The sequence below is a fragment of the Pristiophorus japonicus genome, chromosome 8, assembly GCF_044704955.1.
Source record: "Pristiophorus japonicus isolate sPriJap1 chromosome 8, sPriJap1.hap1, whole genome shotgun sequence".
Taxonomy (NCBI): Eukaryota; Metazoa; Chordata; class Chondrichthyes; family Pristiophoridae; genus Pristiophorus; species Pristiophorus japonicus.
In genome coordinates, this window is record NC_091984.1 from 216,172,829 (window position 1) to 216,188,689 (window position 15,861).

The 15,861-nt window shown below is 42.9% G+C and overlaps 1 protein-coding gene across 1 annotated transcript in view; it reads right to left on the reverse strand.

Moving 5' to 3' along the window:
• The window catches only part of ttc28 (tetratricopeptide repeat domain 28), an 842,907-nt gene extending 834,663 nt beyond the window's left edge, over positions 1-8,244 (reverse strand). Inside the window, exon 1 of the mRNA XM_070886369.1 lies at positions 7,942-8,244. Coding sequence (XP_070742470.1) covers positions 7,942-7,968 — 27 coding nt within the window. The 5' untranslated portion in view covers positions 7,969-8,244. The remainder of the gene's footprint in view (positions 1-7,941) is intronic.
• Positions 8,245-15,861: the final 7,617 nt, after the last annotated feature.

Consider the following 15,861-nt stretch of genomic DNA (forward strand, 5'->3'; position numbering starts at 1 on the left):
GCGCAAATTAGCTACCGTGTTTCCCACATTACAACAGTGACTATGCTCCAAAAGTACTTCATTGGCTGTAAAGCTGCTTTGGGACATCCCGTGGTCGTGAAAGACGCTGTATAAATGCAAGTCTTTCTTTCTTTTTACCTAGCTGCAGCTAACTGTCACACTCAAGTGTCATTGCAGTCTTACTGGGGAACTGGTGGGAAGCTGCCTGATATAACTCTCTGCATGAAAAGAAAGAAAAAAAGAAAAGGCACTCAGCCTGCATCAGAGACCACATGTGGCTCAAATCTCCAAAAAAAAAACAGACTTGGCCCGTCATCTTAAGTGATTGTCCAATTTAAAACAAAATTGGACAATCACTTAAATAAAAAAAAGACTGTTCGGCCAACATATCTACAGGTGGCAACCTCACTCAAGGCGGCCAAAAGCCTGCGCTCTCAGTTAATGAACAGCAATGGCAGAATTGACAGAGAAAGAGAAAAGGAGAGAATTGAAATATCCAGCGTGGAGGCGCAAGAGACAAAAGCCAAAGTGTGACTCCAACCTTGACGTCCCTGGCAATTTATAACAGCGGGGTTTCAATGTCATTTTGCTGCACAATGAGCTTGTTTGTCAAATTAAATATGGAATAAATACATTACTGATAAAAGTTAGAATAATCTTTATAGCAGCTGAACACTCTCCTTTTGAAACATTTTGTGTTTAATGATATATACTCTTCGATTAGCACAGCACTCCAGGATGTCCTTCTACTTAATTACCATAGCAACACAGACACTTTCAAGGCTACACCACTCATTTACTGTTTTTCTGATAAAAATCAGGATTTCTAACTTTGGTGGGGCCTGCAGCCTTCCCCCCTCTCTCGTGCCACCTCCATACAACACCACCACCCCCCCGCCCCAACCTCCTGGCTTCCTTTCCACCTCTCTTTCTTATCGCTTTCTCTGTAATCAACCTGTCAAAAAGTATCACATCACACTCCTCATCACTCAAATCCAGATTATTTCAATACTTTCTCACTCACTCGAAGTTGCTGATCATTTGCACGGTTGTGCTACTTTATTTGCTTGATGTTTGGGACATGATTTGGAAGAAAAAAATAACATTTACATAATTTATAATGTTGGGTCCGCCGTTGACCTTTGTTAATTTTCTTCCTTGCAGCTTAAGTGTTTAAGGGCGCAGTCACACACACACCACCTTCAGCATGGCTGCAACACTTGAGATGGTATGTAATTTCGGTCATTAGCTGATTGGAATTGATCTGCAGACTGGACAGTCAACTACCCCCCACCCCCCGTCCCATCATTTCAGACCCAAACTGCAGATCTCAGAATGCAGTGTAAATATTTGAGTCCCTAAAGGCTCGGAGTGGTAAGGGTGGGGGTGGGGGAGGGAGAAGAAAGTTGTCTGGGAATATATCTCGGTGAGTAATTGGTCACTTCACCAATCATTAGAGGGAGCAGCGTGCAGTGGCCCGGCCTGGAAATCGGCACGATCCCGGCCTGCAAGACCATGAGCAGGCCGCGGCCATTGGAGGGAGCAGCGTGTGGCGGCATACCACTGCAGGGAGCAGCGCGTGCTGATGCAGGAGGGCGACGGCTACAAAGCCAGGTCGCTGATTGCAGTGCGGGCAGGCACAGCAGGAGGGGCGAAGGAGTGGCAAGAGTCCGTAGAGGGAAGTGACCGGGGCCCAGGAGAGGTGAGGGCCTAGTGGCAGCACGGGCCAGCCCACACTGCGGTATGTGTGCTCGCTCAGTCTGTGCAGCAGAGCTGGTCTCCAGTTAATCCTTGCCATTGGACCAAGACCTAGCTCTGTCTAGCCCGTGTGGTGGCTGGTGTGCAACGGCCACCATACGTTGAAAGAAATCCAAGCACAGGCGTCTTCCACCCTTCACGATGTAGTTCAGGATCTGGAATATTAGGTCCTTCACTGAAACTCATCCCTTTCTGCCGTGGAAGCAAGTCATCCTCGCTTTGAGGGACTGCCTATGATTGATTGAGTTTCAAAATAACGAATTACTGGAATGATCACGTTTTTATGCCTCACTCCCTTGAGCTTTAACATCCATATCTCAGATGATGGAAGTCATACCTTCAGAACAATCTTGCTCAGATCATAATCACCAAGTCTAAGATGAACATTTGGGTAAAACAGAGATAATAAGGATACTTAGAAACAGGGTCATCTAAAAATATTGTTGGAAATTGTGATTATAGCAGCTGCACCAGGCAGGGGCCACTCCGCACTCCACTGCACCCCTAATTTCAGCAGTGCTGCTGTAAGGAATGTGGGTACATTGTAGTAGCAAGGAGCAGTGCTGCACAAGTGCTGATATGGGAGAGCCTGGCACCTCCATTTTAAAATTCTCATCCTTGTTTTCAAATCCCTCCATGGCCTTGTCCCTCCCGATCTCTGTAATCTCCTCCAGCCCCACAACCTGCTTCCCCCACCATCCCGCCGAGATATCTGCACTCCTCTAATTCTGGCCTCGAGAATCCCCCAATTTTAATCGCTCCGACACTGACGGTCGTGGCTTCAACTGCCGAGGCCTTAGGAATTCCCCCCTTGAACCTCTACCTCTCTCTCCTCCTTTAAGTTCCTCGTTAAAACCTACCTCTTTGCCAAGCTTTTGCTCAGCCTAATCTCTCATGAGGCTCAGTGTCAAAGTTCGTTTGATAACGCTCCTGTGAAGCACATTGCGACGTTTTACTACATTAAAGGCACTATATAAATGCAAGTTGTTGCAGTGCCAATACTGGGGAAGTTCTGGGACTCGGTGACCTGCCCTTGGTTTCCAGTAGAGAAAGAAGAGCTGATGAGAGACAAAGTAACTGAAAAAAGGGTTAAGTCTTACTCTCAGAAAAATCGTTATACATTTACACTTTATAAGAAAAATATACTGTAAAAGTAATATATATTCTCAAATTCTGATGCTCTACAACAAAGGAGAGACATGGTCAAGCCAGGCTGGGGGGAAATAACAGATAATGCCGAAAACATCGAGAATGATGTGGCAACAAAGCAGAGGTACATGCAGGCCTAAAGGGCTGGGACATTGAAAGCAGGGCAATTGGGTACAGCACAAATAAGGAAGCAATAGGAAATTGGACAAAGTCAGATCATGATTGAGCAGAAGGAGCCCAAGTGTCAGTGGCAGGCCAAGGGCAGGAAGAGAAAGTCATGACAAGGAGTTGGGGCTGAAACCTGCTGTTTATTTTTTTCCCCCCCTTTTTTGCTCATTTTCTCCCCTCACTGGGGTACGATTCCATGGGCACCTTGCCCAAATGATCCTTGTACATATACAAATATAAACAATGATTGTCGGCAGGGGGAGTGAACACACACGACGACTGAGTCCGATCTGTGACCATACATGAGCATTTCCAGTAGGGCAGATTTTTCATTCACTAACCCAAGGATGCCGAGGCGTATCATTACACCCCAATGACAACCAAACTGACAACAACTAATGCAGCACAGATGGGACTGGTCTGTATGCTGTAGCTGCTCAATGGATAGACACACTAGCCCATGAGGGTTGCAGTTATTTAAGAGAATTGATGGAGGTTGGGTTGGGGGTGCACTTAAGAGGATGCAAAGAGAGGTGCCTGTTTATAAAGCTAAAAGCACAACAACAGACTGAATCGGGAATGACACATGACCAACTCTGTAACATTCAAAGGATTGTGCCTTTTGCCGCAATTTGAAAATCGCAAGCCAGGTCATACAGAAGCAGCATCTGGTTTTCATCTTAGTTATAGATCTTCCAGCACCACAATAATGATAGTACAATAATAACAAGAACAACTGGTCCTTGAGGTGCAGCAATGCTACAATTGAAGCAAGGGATCAATACAGAGCTGCTCGAGAAACAAGCAGCAGCCCCCAACAGTACATTATAGGTACAGCCTCTATGCCTACAGTGAAAATTAAAATGTGTGAAAATTATTCAGTCGTAAAAATTGAGTCTCGAGTCTTCAGATTGGAATTCCCTTGCTGTTCAATTGATAGTCCCACAGGTAAGATTGCCAATCAATGAAGCAGTTGAAAATTTATTTTGCATGGTGTAACCTCCCTATAAGCTGCAAAAGAAAGTGCAATATTGTGTGCCAAGACAAAACAAAATGGTGTAAAAGCAAAAAAAAGTCTACTGTACAATCATCTAAATCCCAATGATTTCTTCCCCTCTTCCTCCGAAGTGCTTCCAATGAGAACTTGAAAAACTGCAATGAAGTGAAAGGCAGACCACCCAGAACAAGTTATAACACAGGGCATCTTCACCCATTTAACTGTGAAATTAACTCCAAACACATGGAATAAATTGAGTCCTGGAATGTACAGACAATCAAAAAGACGTTGGTGGTGAAGTCCAATTGCACACAGTTATTGAACATGCTCAATCCAAATCATGGTGTTCGCACGGTGCAGTATATCTGCTGTGTTCACCCGCATCAGCAATCACTACCCTTCAAAAGCACTTCATTAAGTAAAGCACTTTGATGTGATAAGTTGCTACATAAATCCCAATATTACTGCAAAATTAAAAGCAATCAGGCTGGAGCTTTTTTCTCTCCTCATCACTGGTTAAAAGGTCAAAGTTCGAACTTTGACTCAAAGACGTCAGTAAAGAATGTGTCGATAGCAAGTGACATGCAAGGACATCAGATTTCTGATCATCTGCTGCAGACATCACACACCTCCAAAGGAAAATGAATAAAAAGGTTCATCAATCAAAACTAATTACTGATCACTGCCTGAAAAGGTACAAGCGGTAAACAAATGCCCTTCAACTCTCAGGAGGGCCAGAGCGAGCCCTGATGCCGAAAGCAGGAGAGCAGCAATTTAACCTTAAACCTCTCAACTGCAAATGGGTGATTGTCATTTATAAAATATTTCTCCTGTTATACACAAAATCACCTCACAGCCAGCTGAAAATAATGTATCTATAAGCAAATAGTAACATCACAAATGAGTTTAACATCCTTCAGGAAATGTCACAATTCTATTCACAGCAAAAACTGAAAACTCAACGGGAAACTCAAAACAAAAGCAACTTAAATTAGGCACAAAAATATGCAGTTGTTTTATTCATAAATGGAGTGAAATACCAGCAGAACCAAATGGTGAAGGTCACCAGAAATCCTCAGTTATATTACAGTCTGTAATACAACCTTTCTTCTCATATTTATACAATACATACAGGAGATATATCTGCATTCAAATAAAATTCTCAAAGAAAAGACTTGGATTTATATAGCACCTTTCATGACCACCAGACGTCTCAAAGCACTTTACAGCCAATGATGTACTTTTCTAACGTGGGAAACGCGGCAGCTAATTTGCGCACAAGCAAGCTCCCACAAACAGCAATGTGATAATGACCAGATAATCTGTTTTTTTTGTTATGTTGATTGAGGGATAAATATTGACCAGGACACTGGGGTTAACTCCCCTGCTCTTCTGCGAAATAGTACCATGGGATCTTTTCCGTCCACTTGCGAGAGCAGACGGTTTAACACCTCATCCGAAAGACAGCTCCTCCGACAGTGCGGTGCTCCCTAAGCACTGCACTGGAGCGTCAGCTGGGATTTTTTTGTACTCAAGTCCCTGAAGTGGGACTTGAACCCACAACCTTCTGACTCAGAGGCAAAAGTGCGACCCACTGATCCACAGCTGACACTTGAATCATCTATGCAATTCCAATAGACACAAGTTTTTAAAACTGTCTCAAGTTTAGTGGTAACGCTTTGTACAGTGTGCTCACACTAGATTGTGAGGTCATTGAAGCAGCTTCCATCATCAGTGCTCCTGTCGCCGACAAGGTAAGTTCCTGAATGCAGAAATCTGCTTTTGCCAGCTTCCTAGCAATAGAGATCAGAAAACAGGTCTCATGGCCACTGACCTCTCAGTCGGGTTATTGCGACTGGTGTTGAAAGAAGGGATGTAATTCAAAGAGACCCAACAAGGGAGGTGGAATCAAAGTGGGTGACATTTTTGTACTGTGTCCATTTGAACTCTGAAAAGCACTCTTACAAGTTGAGACACTGTGTTTACAAATGTGGGCTGTGTCTGGAGAGTGCATATCGAGCTGTAAAATACGAGATTGAGATATTGGTGGTCACAGGTCTGTCACTGGTGGTGGGAGCAACTTGAGGTGATGAATTCAGGGCATCATACATCAAATTATATTCCTTTAAGTAAGTTTTCACAAAACATATCAGTACCAATATGCTAAATAAATCTCCCGCTAGCATTGTCAAGCGCATTCTGAAGTGGGTCTCTGTGTAAAGGAATCTCTATGTGTAATGAAACAATGTCCATCAGTATCGTCAAAGGATTTGACTGACCTGTGAAAGGTCAGAAACACAGCTTTAAAACACAACCATAGCAAATGACCAGGCTCTGCACATGTGGAAATCAAACCATACTATGGAAGAGGTGGGGGATCGAAGAATCAAGTTGCGGTCCAACACTATTATATTTAAAAGAAAGTGCAGAGTTGTAAGTCCAGACTTTAAAGAGATTACATGCCTCATCTGCTTCGATACTAATTCCAACTGATGCAAAGATTTGTTTTATTTTTCCAAGATCCTCGCCATCTGGGTAAGAGGAGGCTTTTTTTTTTATCTATAACACATGATAGCTAAGTTATTTCCTGTAATCTTGCAGTGATTGCATCATTTTTTTTAATTGGTAGTTCTACCCCTTCAAGCAAAGTTATCACTATTTTTCAGTCTGCCCAGCCTCAAGATTATTTACTGTGAAGAGTCAGCAACCTATTCCCAGAGTTCAACCAATGATGGAAATCTTTAGCCTGGGCTGTACTCCGATCTCCCCTCGTGTTGCATAGCCTGCAATCAAAGCCTCCCTGCTCAGCACAGCTCAGATCATGGACTGAGCACAGCAAGGGTTTGAACCTGCATCCTCGCTCCATGGCCAAAACCGGTCGACTTAACCTTTTCATGAATACCCATCATGTGTCAACTACATCGAACATCCTCTCCACCATACAACCCATCACCAAGTAATAAACATGAAGTAAAAGCATTTTTAAAAAGATGCACAATGATGATTTGATTGGAATAATCTCCTTCTGAGGATCAGATGATGGTTATAAACCTGTGTGTATAAATGTTTACACACAGTAAACTGACACCAGTACAAGTGAGGCCCTTGAATCGGTTGATCATGGACCCTTATTTTTTTCTTGCTTGTTTGGTCACTGGTTTGTAAAAACAAAGCAAAGGCTCCCAGGCAGGGAAGTTACATGTGTAAAGTGGAGTGATAAAATGAACCTTAGCGGTTATGGGAGTGAAGGTGGATTTGAATGCACTGATTTAATCATATGGGGTTTTTTTTTTACACTTTTGAAAGCGCACAACATTCCAGTCTTCAAAAATAAACCGTTAGAAAGTTGCCTCTTTTTCCTTCACTGTGGAGGGATTCGGAGATTTACACATACCGAGGGGGAGAGCAGGTACATGGGGGGTAAAACTAACCAGTTGTTGAATGAGGTGGGGGATTGTTACATGGCGATGGCAGGAATCCTGCACTCAGTGCTCACAGGCCCCACACTCCCTCCAACTGTGGGAGGAAGGGGGAGGAAAAGTTGGTTCTGAAAGAGGAATCTCACTGAGGTTTATTAATTAGAGATTAACTGGAGATTTAGCGCGCCTCCAGATGCGGTTTATTTTAATTTAAATCTCATGGAAAATTCATGGCTGTAAAATCGAACTGAATTATGATTTTTTTTCCCCCCAAAATAAAAAACACACATTAACCACACTCCGAAAAGTTAAACTCGGGACAAAAACTTATCGCCCCACCCCTCTGTCAACATTTCTGATCATTCAAAAAGGGGGGGAAACAAATAAGGGAGAGAGAATTGCCCCTTGAAAGGAATATTTAGTTGAAGAAAGAGTTTGGGGAGTGCTCACCTTCTCTCTCTTGCTGTCTGCTTCCATGGTGCTGCTGTTGTCCGCCGTGTCTCACTGGCCGGTCCCAGTGCAAGGAAAGCTCGCCATTGACTCCCACAAAAGCTTCTCTAGCTGGGCTCGGCGAGCCGGACTCCCGCTCCCCTGATCCTCTCTCTCTCTCTCTCTTTCTCTCTCAGATCCGTTCTCCCTTTATTAAAAGTTCGCCATGTTGTTCCACATACTTTCCCTTTGGCACCAGGATCCGTCCGCCCTTCTGGAGCGCTGCGATATAACGGATATGGCTGCGGGATCCCGAGTTACAAGCGCTCACCGCTGCCAGACTCGACCAGAGCCGGCCCCCAGCGAACACATCGCAACCCAATCAGCCCCGCGTTCATCAAATGCCCCCAAACAAGCCCATGAACCTGCCCCCGAGATTCAGCCCCATTCCCCAAATTACACACTCAAGCTCCCCACCCGCCTTACACAGCCCCAATCTCCAATCAGATACCCCACATCAACCTCCAAACCCGAGAGGATTCAGCCCCAATCCCCAAATAGCCCAAACAACCTCCACACCCCCCATTAACCTGCCCCCCCCAGACACAACCCCAACCCCCAAAATACCCCACTCAACCTCCCCCCGCCCCATACACAGCTCCCAAACTCTGCACCCACACAGCCCCCAATCACCCCACATCAACCCATCCGACACAGCCCCAAATACCCCACATGCTCCCCTACACAGCCGCAACCTCCAATCAAATACCCCACGTCAACATCCACCCCCACCACAGCCACAACTCCTAATCAAATGCCCCACATCACCTCATTCCTGCCCCCGACACAACCCCAATCCCCAAATACCCCACAGCAACCTCCACACCCCCATAAACCCCTATCCCCGCACACAGCCACAACAACCACCCCACCCCACCACCCACAATCTCCAATCAAATACCACACAGCAACATCCACACTCCATTAAACTCTCCCACCGCCCACCCTGGACACAGCCACAGCCCCCAATCAAATACCCCCATCAACCTCCACACCCCCAAACACAGCCCCAACCCACAATCAAATACCCTATATCAAACTTCACACCCACATCAACTACATTCCCCCACCAGACACAGCCCTAACCACCAATCAAATACCCCAACCCCCATCAAATACCCCAGATCAACATCCACACCCCTATTGAAACCCTCTGCTGGACCCTGGATTCATATCAAACACTCCAGACCCCCTAATTATTGAGCGAGATGCCCAGATTCAAGAAACACTGAACTATGCCAGGTCTCTATTACTTTAGAATGGGTTTTTAGATTCTTATTTTTAGATCCCAGTTAAGCCCTTTCAAACACCATGAGGATGTTCCAGGAAAGACCCCGCCTCTATCAAATGCTGACATTCCTTTTAGGGTAAATTTATACAACAGTAAGTGATACAAAGCTGCCATGCTTCCTCTCAGCAATAAAGGTGTAGTGTGAATGCAGAGCCAGGTGCAGTGAGAAATATTGTTGGCGTCAAGCAAAACCACTTTGAAACATAGTACTGTTGTATTGTAAAAGCACTTTTAAGATCAATTACTTTCAAATATCCAAATATTGCCACACTCTCCAAGATCCCCTGCCAAAATTGACACACTCCCCAGGACCCTCTGCAAATGCTGACACCCTCTCTGGGACCCCCTGCAAATGTTGTCACACTTCCATGGCCCCCTGAAAATGTTGACACAGACCCTGCAGAAGTTGCCACACTCGCTGAGACCCCTTGCAAATGCTGACCTACTCCCACGGCCACCTGAAAATGTTGACACGCACCCAAAGGCCAAGAGCCCTTCCAGAAATTGATACACTCCCCAAGACCCTCTGCAGAAGTTGACACACTCCCCAAGATCCTTTGCAAAGGTTGACACACTCCCCAAGATCCCTTGCAAATGTTGACATACTTCTGAAAGTATCTGCCATCCACAGAAACACTTATTACTGTGGAAAATGTTTTCTGTTAGCATGCAGCAGCATAAATAATTTGCAATTAATTCAATAAAAACAGAAATCTGATGAAAGTGATCTTCTGGATCGTTGGGACATCTGCAGAAATCCCTGGGTCCCCAATTTGGAATGATGCAACTCAAACCTCCAGAACCCCCACTGTGTTATCAGACCCCATCAACTCCTGTCCCAAACACCCCATCAGATTCCCAATCTAATGTCCAAACTGTCTATCAGACCCCAGATTCCATACTTTCATTTCAGCCACTAATTACGTTAACCTTTCACTCCCATTCCATCCTGCGAGCCACAGTGCAATTTGTGCTTATGGTCCTCTACATAGTGGCTTCCTTTATTACTGCTAATTTTCATGGTCCCAAAACCTATTTAAAAATTTTATTTTAAATTGCTATTAACGTCAGTGTAGAAGGATTGGAGGGGAGTTGAGGAGAACTTTTTCACCCAGAGGGTGGTGGGGTTCTGGAAAAGTGGTAGAGGCAGAAAACCTCATCACATTTAAGAAGTAGTTGGATATGCACTTGAAGTGCCCTAATTTACAGGGCTATGGACCAAGGATTGGAATGTGGGATAATGCCGGATAGCTCTTTTTTGGCCGGCAGACACAATGGGCCGAATGGCCTCCTTTTGTTCCGCAAATTTCTGTGATTCTATAATATTCTACATTATATAGTTACTGTGTAATCCATGTTACAGCCACTTCATTTAACCATGTTATACTTACTCCCCATATAGTGAACCTGCATACAATGGTCAAGCAAGAAAAGCGTGCAAAATGGTAGCAAACTTTTGATATATTAATAGTATTTAACCCACAATTTTGCACCCGTTTCCATTGCTTAGCATAACTTGATGCACCTTCCATACTGCCATATCGTGTTTGCTGCGCTCAGTCTGGTGCACGTATGGCTGCAGTGGACAACATTTTAAGAGTTTTTGAAACTCAAAGATTGTCATAGCAAAGAGATCCAGGAGACTTAGCGATTAATGAAAATTGACATTTTCTGGAACTGCCAGTGACAGAAAGGAGTAGCAGGAAATTTGCAGGAATAAGGGCAGACACAAATCATCTGAAAGGGTGAGGAGATTCATTCCTTGTTTGAAGAGTGTTTCAAGCAATCACAAAGACAAAGCATACCATATAGACAATGAGATTAGGGTGGGAATGGTTCCAGGTTGCTGGGCCCAAAAGCATTCGACTGCTGGGACCACAAGGGCAAGAAAAAGTTATTACATTCATTCAGCAAGTACCAAGTCAAAATTTCCAATAAATAGTTGGACTATTCGGAGAACTTTCAAGTCTTTCTTGCATTTACCATCAGAGGAAGGTGTGACTGATTGAAGAGATAACTTATTAGTGGTTAAGATCCTTGTGGTATTTTTAACATGGATGAATGGTATGTTTTTGTATGCTTCCAGATAAAAGCTTAACTTTTAAAAGGGGAACGGCAAAGGCGGGTGTGGGTGGGGGGGGGAATAGAAGGAATGCTTAACAATAGCAATCCTGTGCAATGCCACAAAGGAAAGGAAAAGGCTGTCATCAATCAAAATCCAAAACTCCTCACTGCTTCAAAGTGTTTGATACAAAAAACTGTCTGTTAGCCTAGTGCACAAACAGCAACGAATGGATGACTGCAAAAGTCTATATGCAAGGATTCAAGGAATTTGATTGCAAAATAGTTGGAAAGAAACAAGAAGTTCTCTAATGGGAATTTTGGCTACCACCTTGACATTTACATTTCAGAATGTCAAAATCAAATTCAACCCAGCAAACACTACTTTAAAATATTCATTCAACTTACACCTCATAAAGCATGTGAAAGTTATTTCTAGAAAGAAAAGACTTGCATTTATATAGTGCCTTTCACAACCTCAGGACATCTCAAAGCGTTTTACAGCCAATGAAGTACTTTTGAAGTGTAATCACTGTTGTAATGTAGGAAACGCTGAAGCCAATTTGCGCACAGCAAGCTCCCACAAACAGCAGTGGTAATGACCAGATAATCAATTCTAGGTTTTGATTGAGGGATAAATATTGGCCAGGACACTGGGGATAGCTGCCCTGCTCCTCTTTGAAATAGTGCCAAGGGATCTTTTATGTCCACCTGAGAGAGCAGACTTGGTTTACTGTCTAATCTGAAAAACGGCACCTCCGACGCTGCGGCACTCCCTCAGTACTGCACTGGAACGTCAGCTTAGAATTTTTTGTGCTCCTGTTGCAGTCAATGAATTCCAAGAAGGGCACCAGTGAGTGTTATAATTGTGCTGGTCATACAGTCCCTGATGCAATCAACTGTATGAGGCAACTATGGGATCAAATAAAACCAGACCATCATCAAGTGAATCAGAATTTCCAGTTAATATTGAGAATGACACTACTCCAAGATAGCAAATAACAATCATGAGCTTTAGAAATTGGTAAATTAAGCTGTCAGAACACTCCAATGAATGACACCCTTGCAACAGATTTGTATACATCATTTGATTCTGATGCAGTAGCTACAGCTGATTGGAAAAATGACCTTGTGGATAACCCTTGCATGAATAAACAGTCAACATCAGAGCTGACAGTTTATTAAAGAATGCAAAAGTACCATCAATGAATGTACTTAAGTTTCCTCTGCAGACTTTGCTCCTGTATGATTGAATCACTGAAAGGATTTGTGAAGGAGAACATGAAATGCTGTCAACCCGTTATGAAACTCTCAACTCAGTTCACCAGCAAAAATGTAGCTGGCAGCCTTGAACAGTTCACACTAGACATTTTATTTGATAACACTCAAGAAATAATTAATCGTTTAGTGTTTTCAATGTCTTTTGGTTCAGTTACGATAAAGTTAAATTAACAATTACATTCTTCAATGAGGGAGCAATGCTCGGATCAGAGGTTTCCAAACTGCAGTACATCTTCAAACAGGTGAATCCAGCCAGCAGCATAAAAAAGACTGACATAGACAGTGCACCGGGAGAGAAAGTCACTGTGTTCACCTGGAGTTATTCTATGCTCTGCTACTTTCCTCACACACATGCACCTGTGCATCAAGGAAGCAAATTCTCAATTCACTGACATGTCAAGTATAAAAGTAGGGAAGTACTACTACAACTGTATCGGTTATTGGTGAGACTAGACCTAGAGTACTGTGTAGTTTTGTTCTCCTTATTTAAGGAGGGATATAATTGCTTTGGAGGCAGTTCAAAGAAGGTTCACTAGGTTGATTTCTGAGATGAAGGGGATGTCTTATGAAGAAAGGTTGAGCCTATACTCATTGAAGTTTAGAAAAATGAGAGGTGATCTTAGTGAAACGTATAAGATTCCAAGGGGGCTGGACAGGGTCGAAGCAGAAGTAGTTTCTCCTCAGGAAATCTAGAATTAGGGGGCATAGTTTCAGAATAAGGGGTTGCCCATTTAAAATGGAAATGAGGAGTAATTCCTTCTCTCAAGAGGGTCGCGAATCTTTGGAATTCTCTACCCCAGAGAGCTGTGGAGGCACGGTCATTGAATATATTTAAGGTGGAGATAAAGAGATTTTTGAACGATAAGGGAGTCAAGGGTTATGGCCAGGGAAGCGGAGCTGAGTCCAAGATCAGATCAGCCATGATTTTATTGAACGGCGGAGCAGGCTCGAGGGGCCAAATGACCTATTCCTGCTCCTATTTCTTACGTTCTTATTTAGAACTATAATTTTAAACAGACATATATCTGAGAGCAGATTGTATGTTTTGTCTCACACTAGCAGCTAACTCTCTCTATAGGTAAGTGAATGAGGTCCGAGCACTGTTACTTAGTCCTGCGTCAGTCTTGCTGTCCCAATGTTGTTTGGCACAAGTTCGTGTTAATACCCAAACCCCTCAATTAGTTCCAGCCTGCCATTGATTTCTGGGTGTCTATTATTCTACGTATAAATCAGCTGAAGATCATGATTGGAATTGAGCTTTTAATTCAATCCTAGATAAATATTATCTACAAAATATGTACAATGTACTGAATAAATCAGTATCACTCTGTAAACTAACAGGTATACCCTATGAGTAGCATGGTAATGCAACATGTTGGCTTTCCAATGCACTTTAAAACTATTTGCAAGCACACTGGCCAATATAACGAGCTCCCAATCTAACCACAAAGCTGCAGGTTGGCGAGTGAAAAATGGGGAAACATGCTGAGGAAAAGTCACCTAAGGTAAGGCATTTTCTAGTAGCAGAGTAGCAGTGATAAAGCCAAGGAATAGAAATTCAGACCACTCTCATCCAGGTACAAAATATCTGAAGCAGGGCCCAAACATTCAGTTCAAATACATACAGCATATGGGTTTTCATTAAATGTTTGATTCGCAGTTCTATTTAAAATTTTCTTTGTCCCAGTAATTTTTTTTGAAGTACACAGCCTATCCGACTTCAGCCATTGGAGAGATAGAGATAGACCAGAGACTCCGTGGAAGGTCAGCAGTGAGCCACCATGTCAAGCTAACGTGCATTACAGCAGACACAACCGTTATTTTCAATCATTCCAAGGAAGAATAGTTAAGCCTATAACTACTGTAACATCTAGTGTGTCATTGCTTCTGTTCATTCATACACTTACTGTTCAATAAATACCTTTGGCAAGTTATATTCCACTGTCTTCCCAAAGTCAAGGAAGATCAGCTAAGCCGAAATACAATGATGAGGGTTCTCCATTCAACTCCTGGACTCTACACATTACCTGGATACTGAGCAGATAAAGGCACACGGCAATCCGTCGGGAGCAAAAGGATGGCTGAAGGGAATGGCTTCAGCCCAAGAAAAATATCTGCAGCCAATGAACCTGAGAATAATATGTGAAGTCATTGAACCAGAGAGAAGTATCTGGAGCAAAAACATGCAAATGTAACTGAAGATTCACATTTCCTGTGTAAAACCTGCCTATGACATCATTTTTGATTAAGCAGCCAAACAGCTGTCATAGCAGGGGTCCACAATTACATCATCAATACAATACTTAGCAGCACAGGGAGAACATGCTGAGCTGGAAGAACTAAATAAGTGAGTACAGAATGTTCTGACCAAGAAAAGGCTCACTTTCCTGGACAGAAGTAAAGTCTTGTCTGACAATCAATCGCTTTTTTTCATCTCCAGTCTCCAAACTCATGATCTCTGTCTTAAACTTTGTTTCTATTTCAATTTATAACACTGGTAAATTTCTCCTCTAAATGTTGCTCTCGTGTTCTTTTACATACTTTGCTACATACTTCTCACCTCGTCTTTAGAACTTTTACATTTTGCACACAGCCCCCATAGTTCTGTGAAATCAGGGGGAACTCGATGTATCTGATAGCAGTCTACTATAACCGATATGGAATGCTTCGAATAGTTTGCCCGTCCCCCTTAACTTCAGAAACTCTGCGGGAATAATGCACTCTACAAAACTTACAGCCTTGCTCATTACATGATCTCCTGATATAAAACCAGAAAATATTGGAAATATACAGCATCTATAAACAGTAAAAGACAAGTTCATCTTTTACATGCATACTTTCATCAGAACTAAAAAAGATAAATATTTTAATAAAGTTAGAAAAAAATGAGGATAGAATAAGAACTAGATCCTCCAATCATAGAGGGAATTAAATGATCTGGAGACTGCTCAATAGAAAACTGTTAGATTATATAAAATGTCAGTGAGACAATGGAAAGACATTAAAGGAATGTACAAATAGTTGAAGGTGGAAAGATGAGAGAGAAAACAGAAGAGAAAAATCTGTAAATGCAGGGGTCTGGTGACAACAGAAAATGTTGAAAAAACATGTTTTACTATACATCATCACACTCCATGATCACCATCTTATATTCCTACTTTCCCAGGACCCGTGAAACTCCTACAATGGAGGTTTTTAAAAGCCAGGCTTAGTATTACTTTAGAGCAGCAGCTTTATCTAGAGGGTTC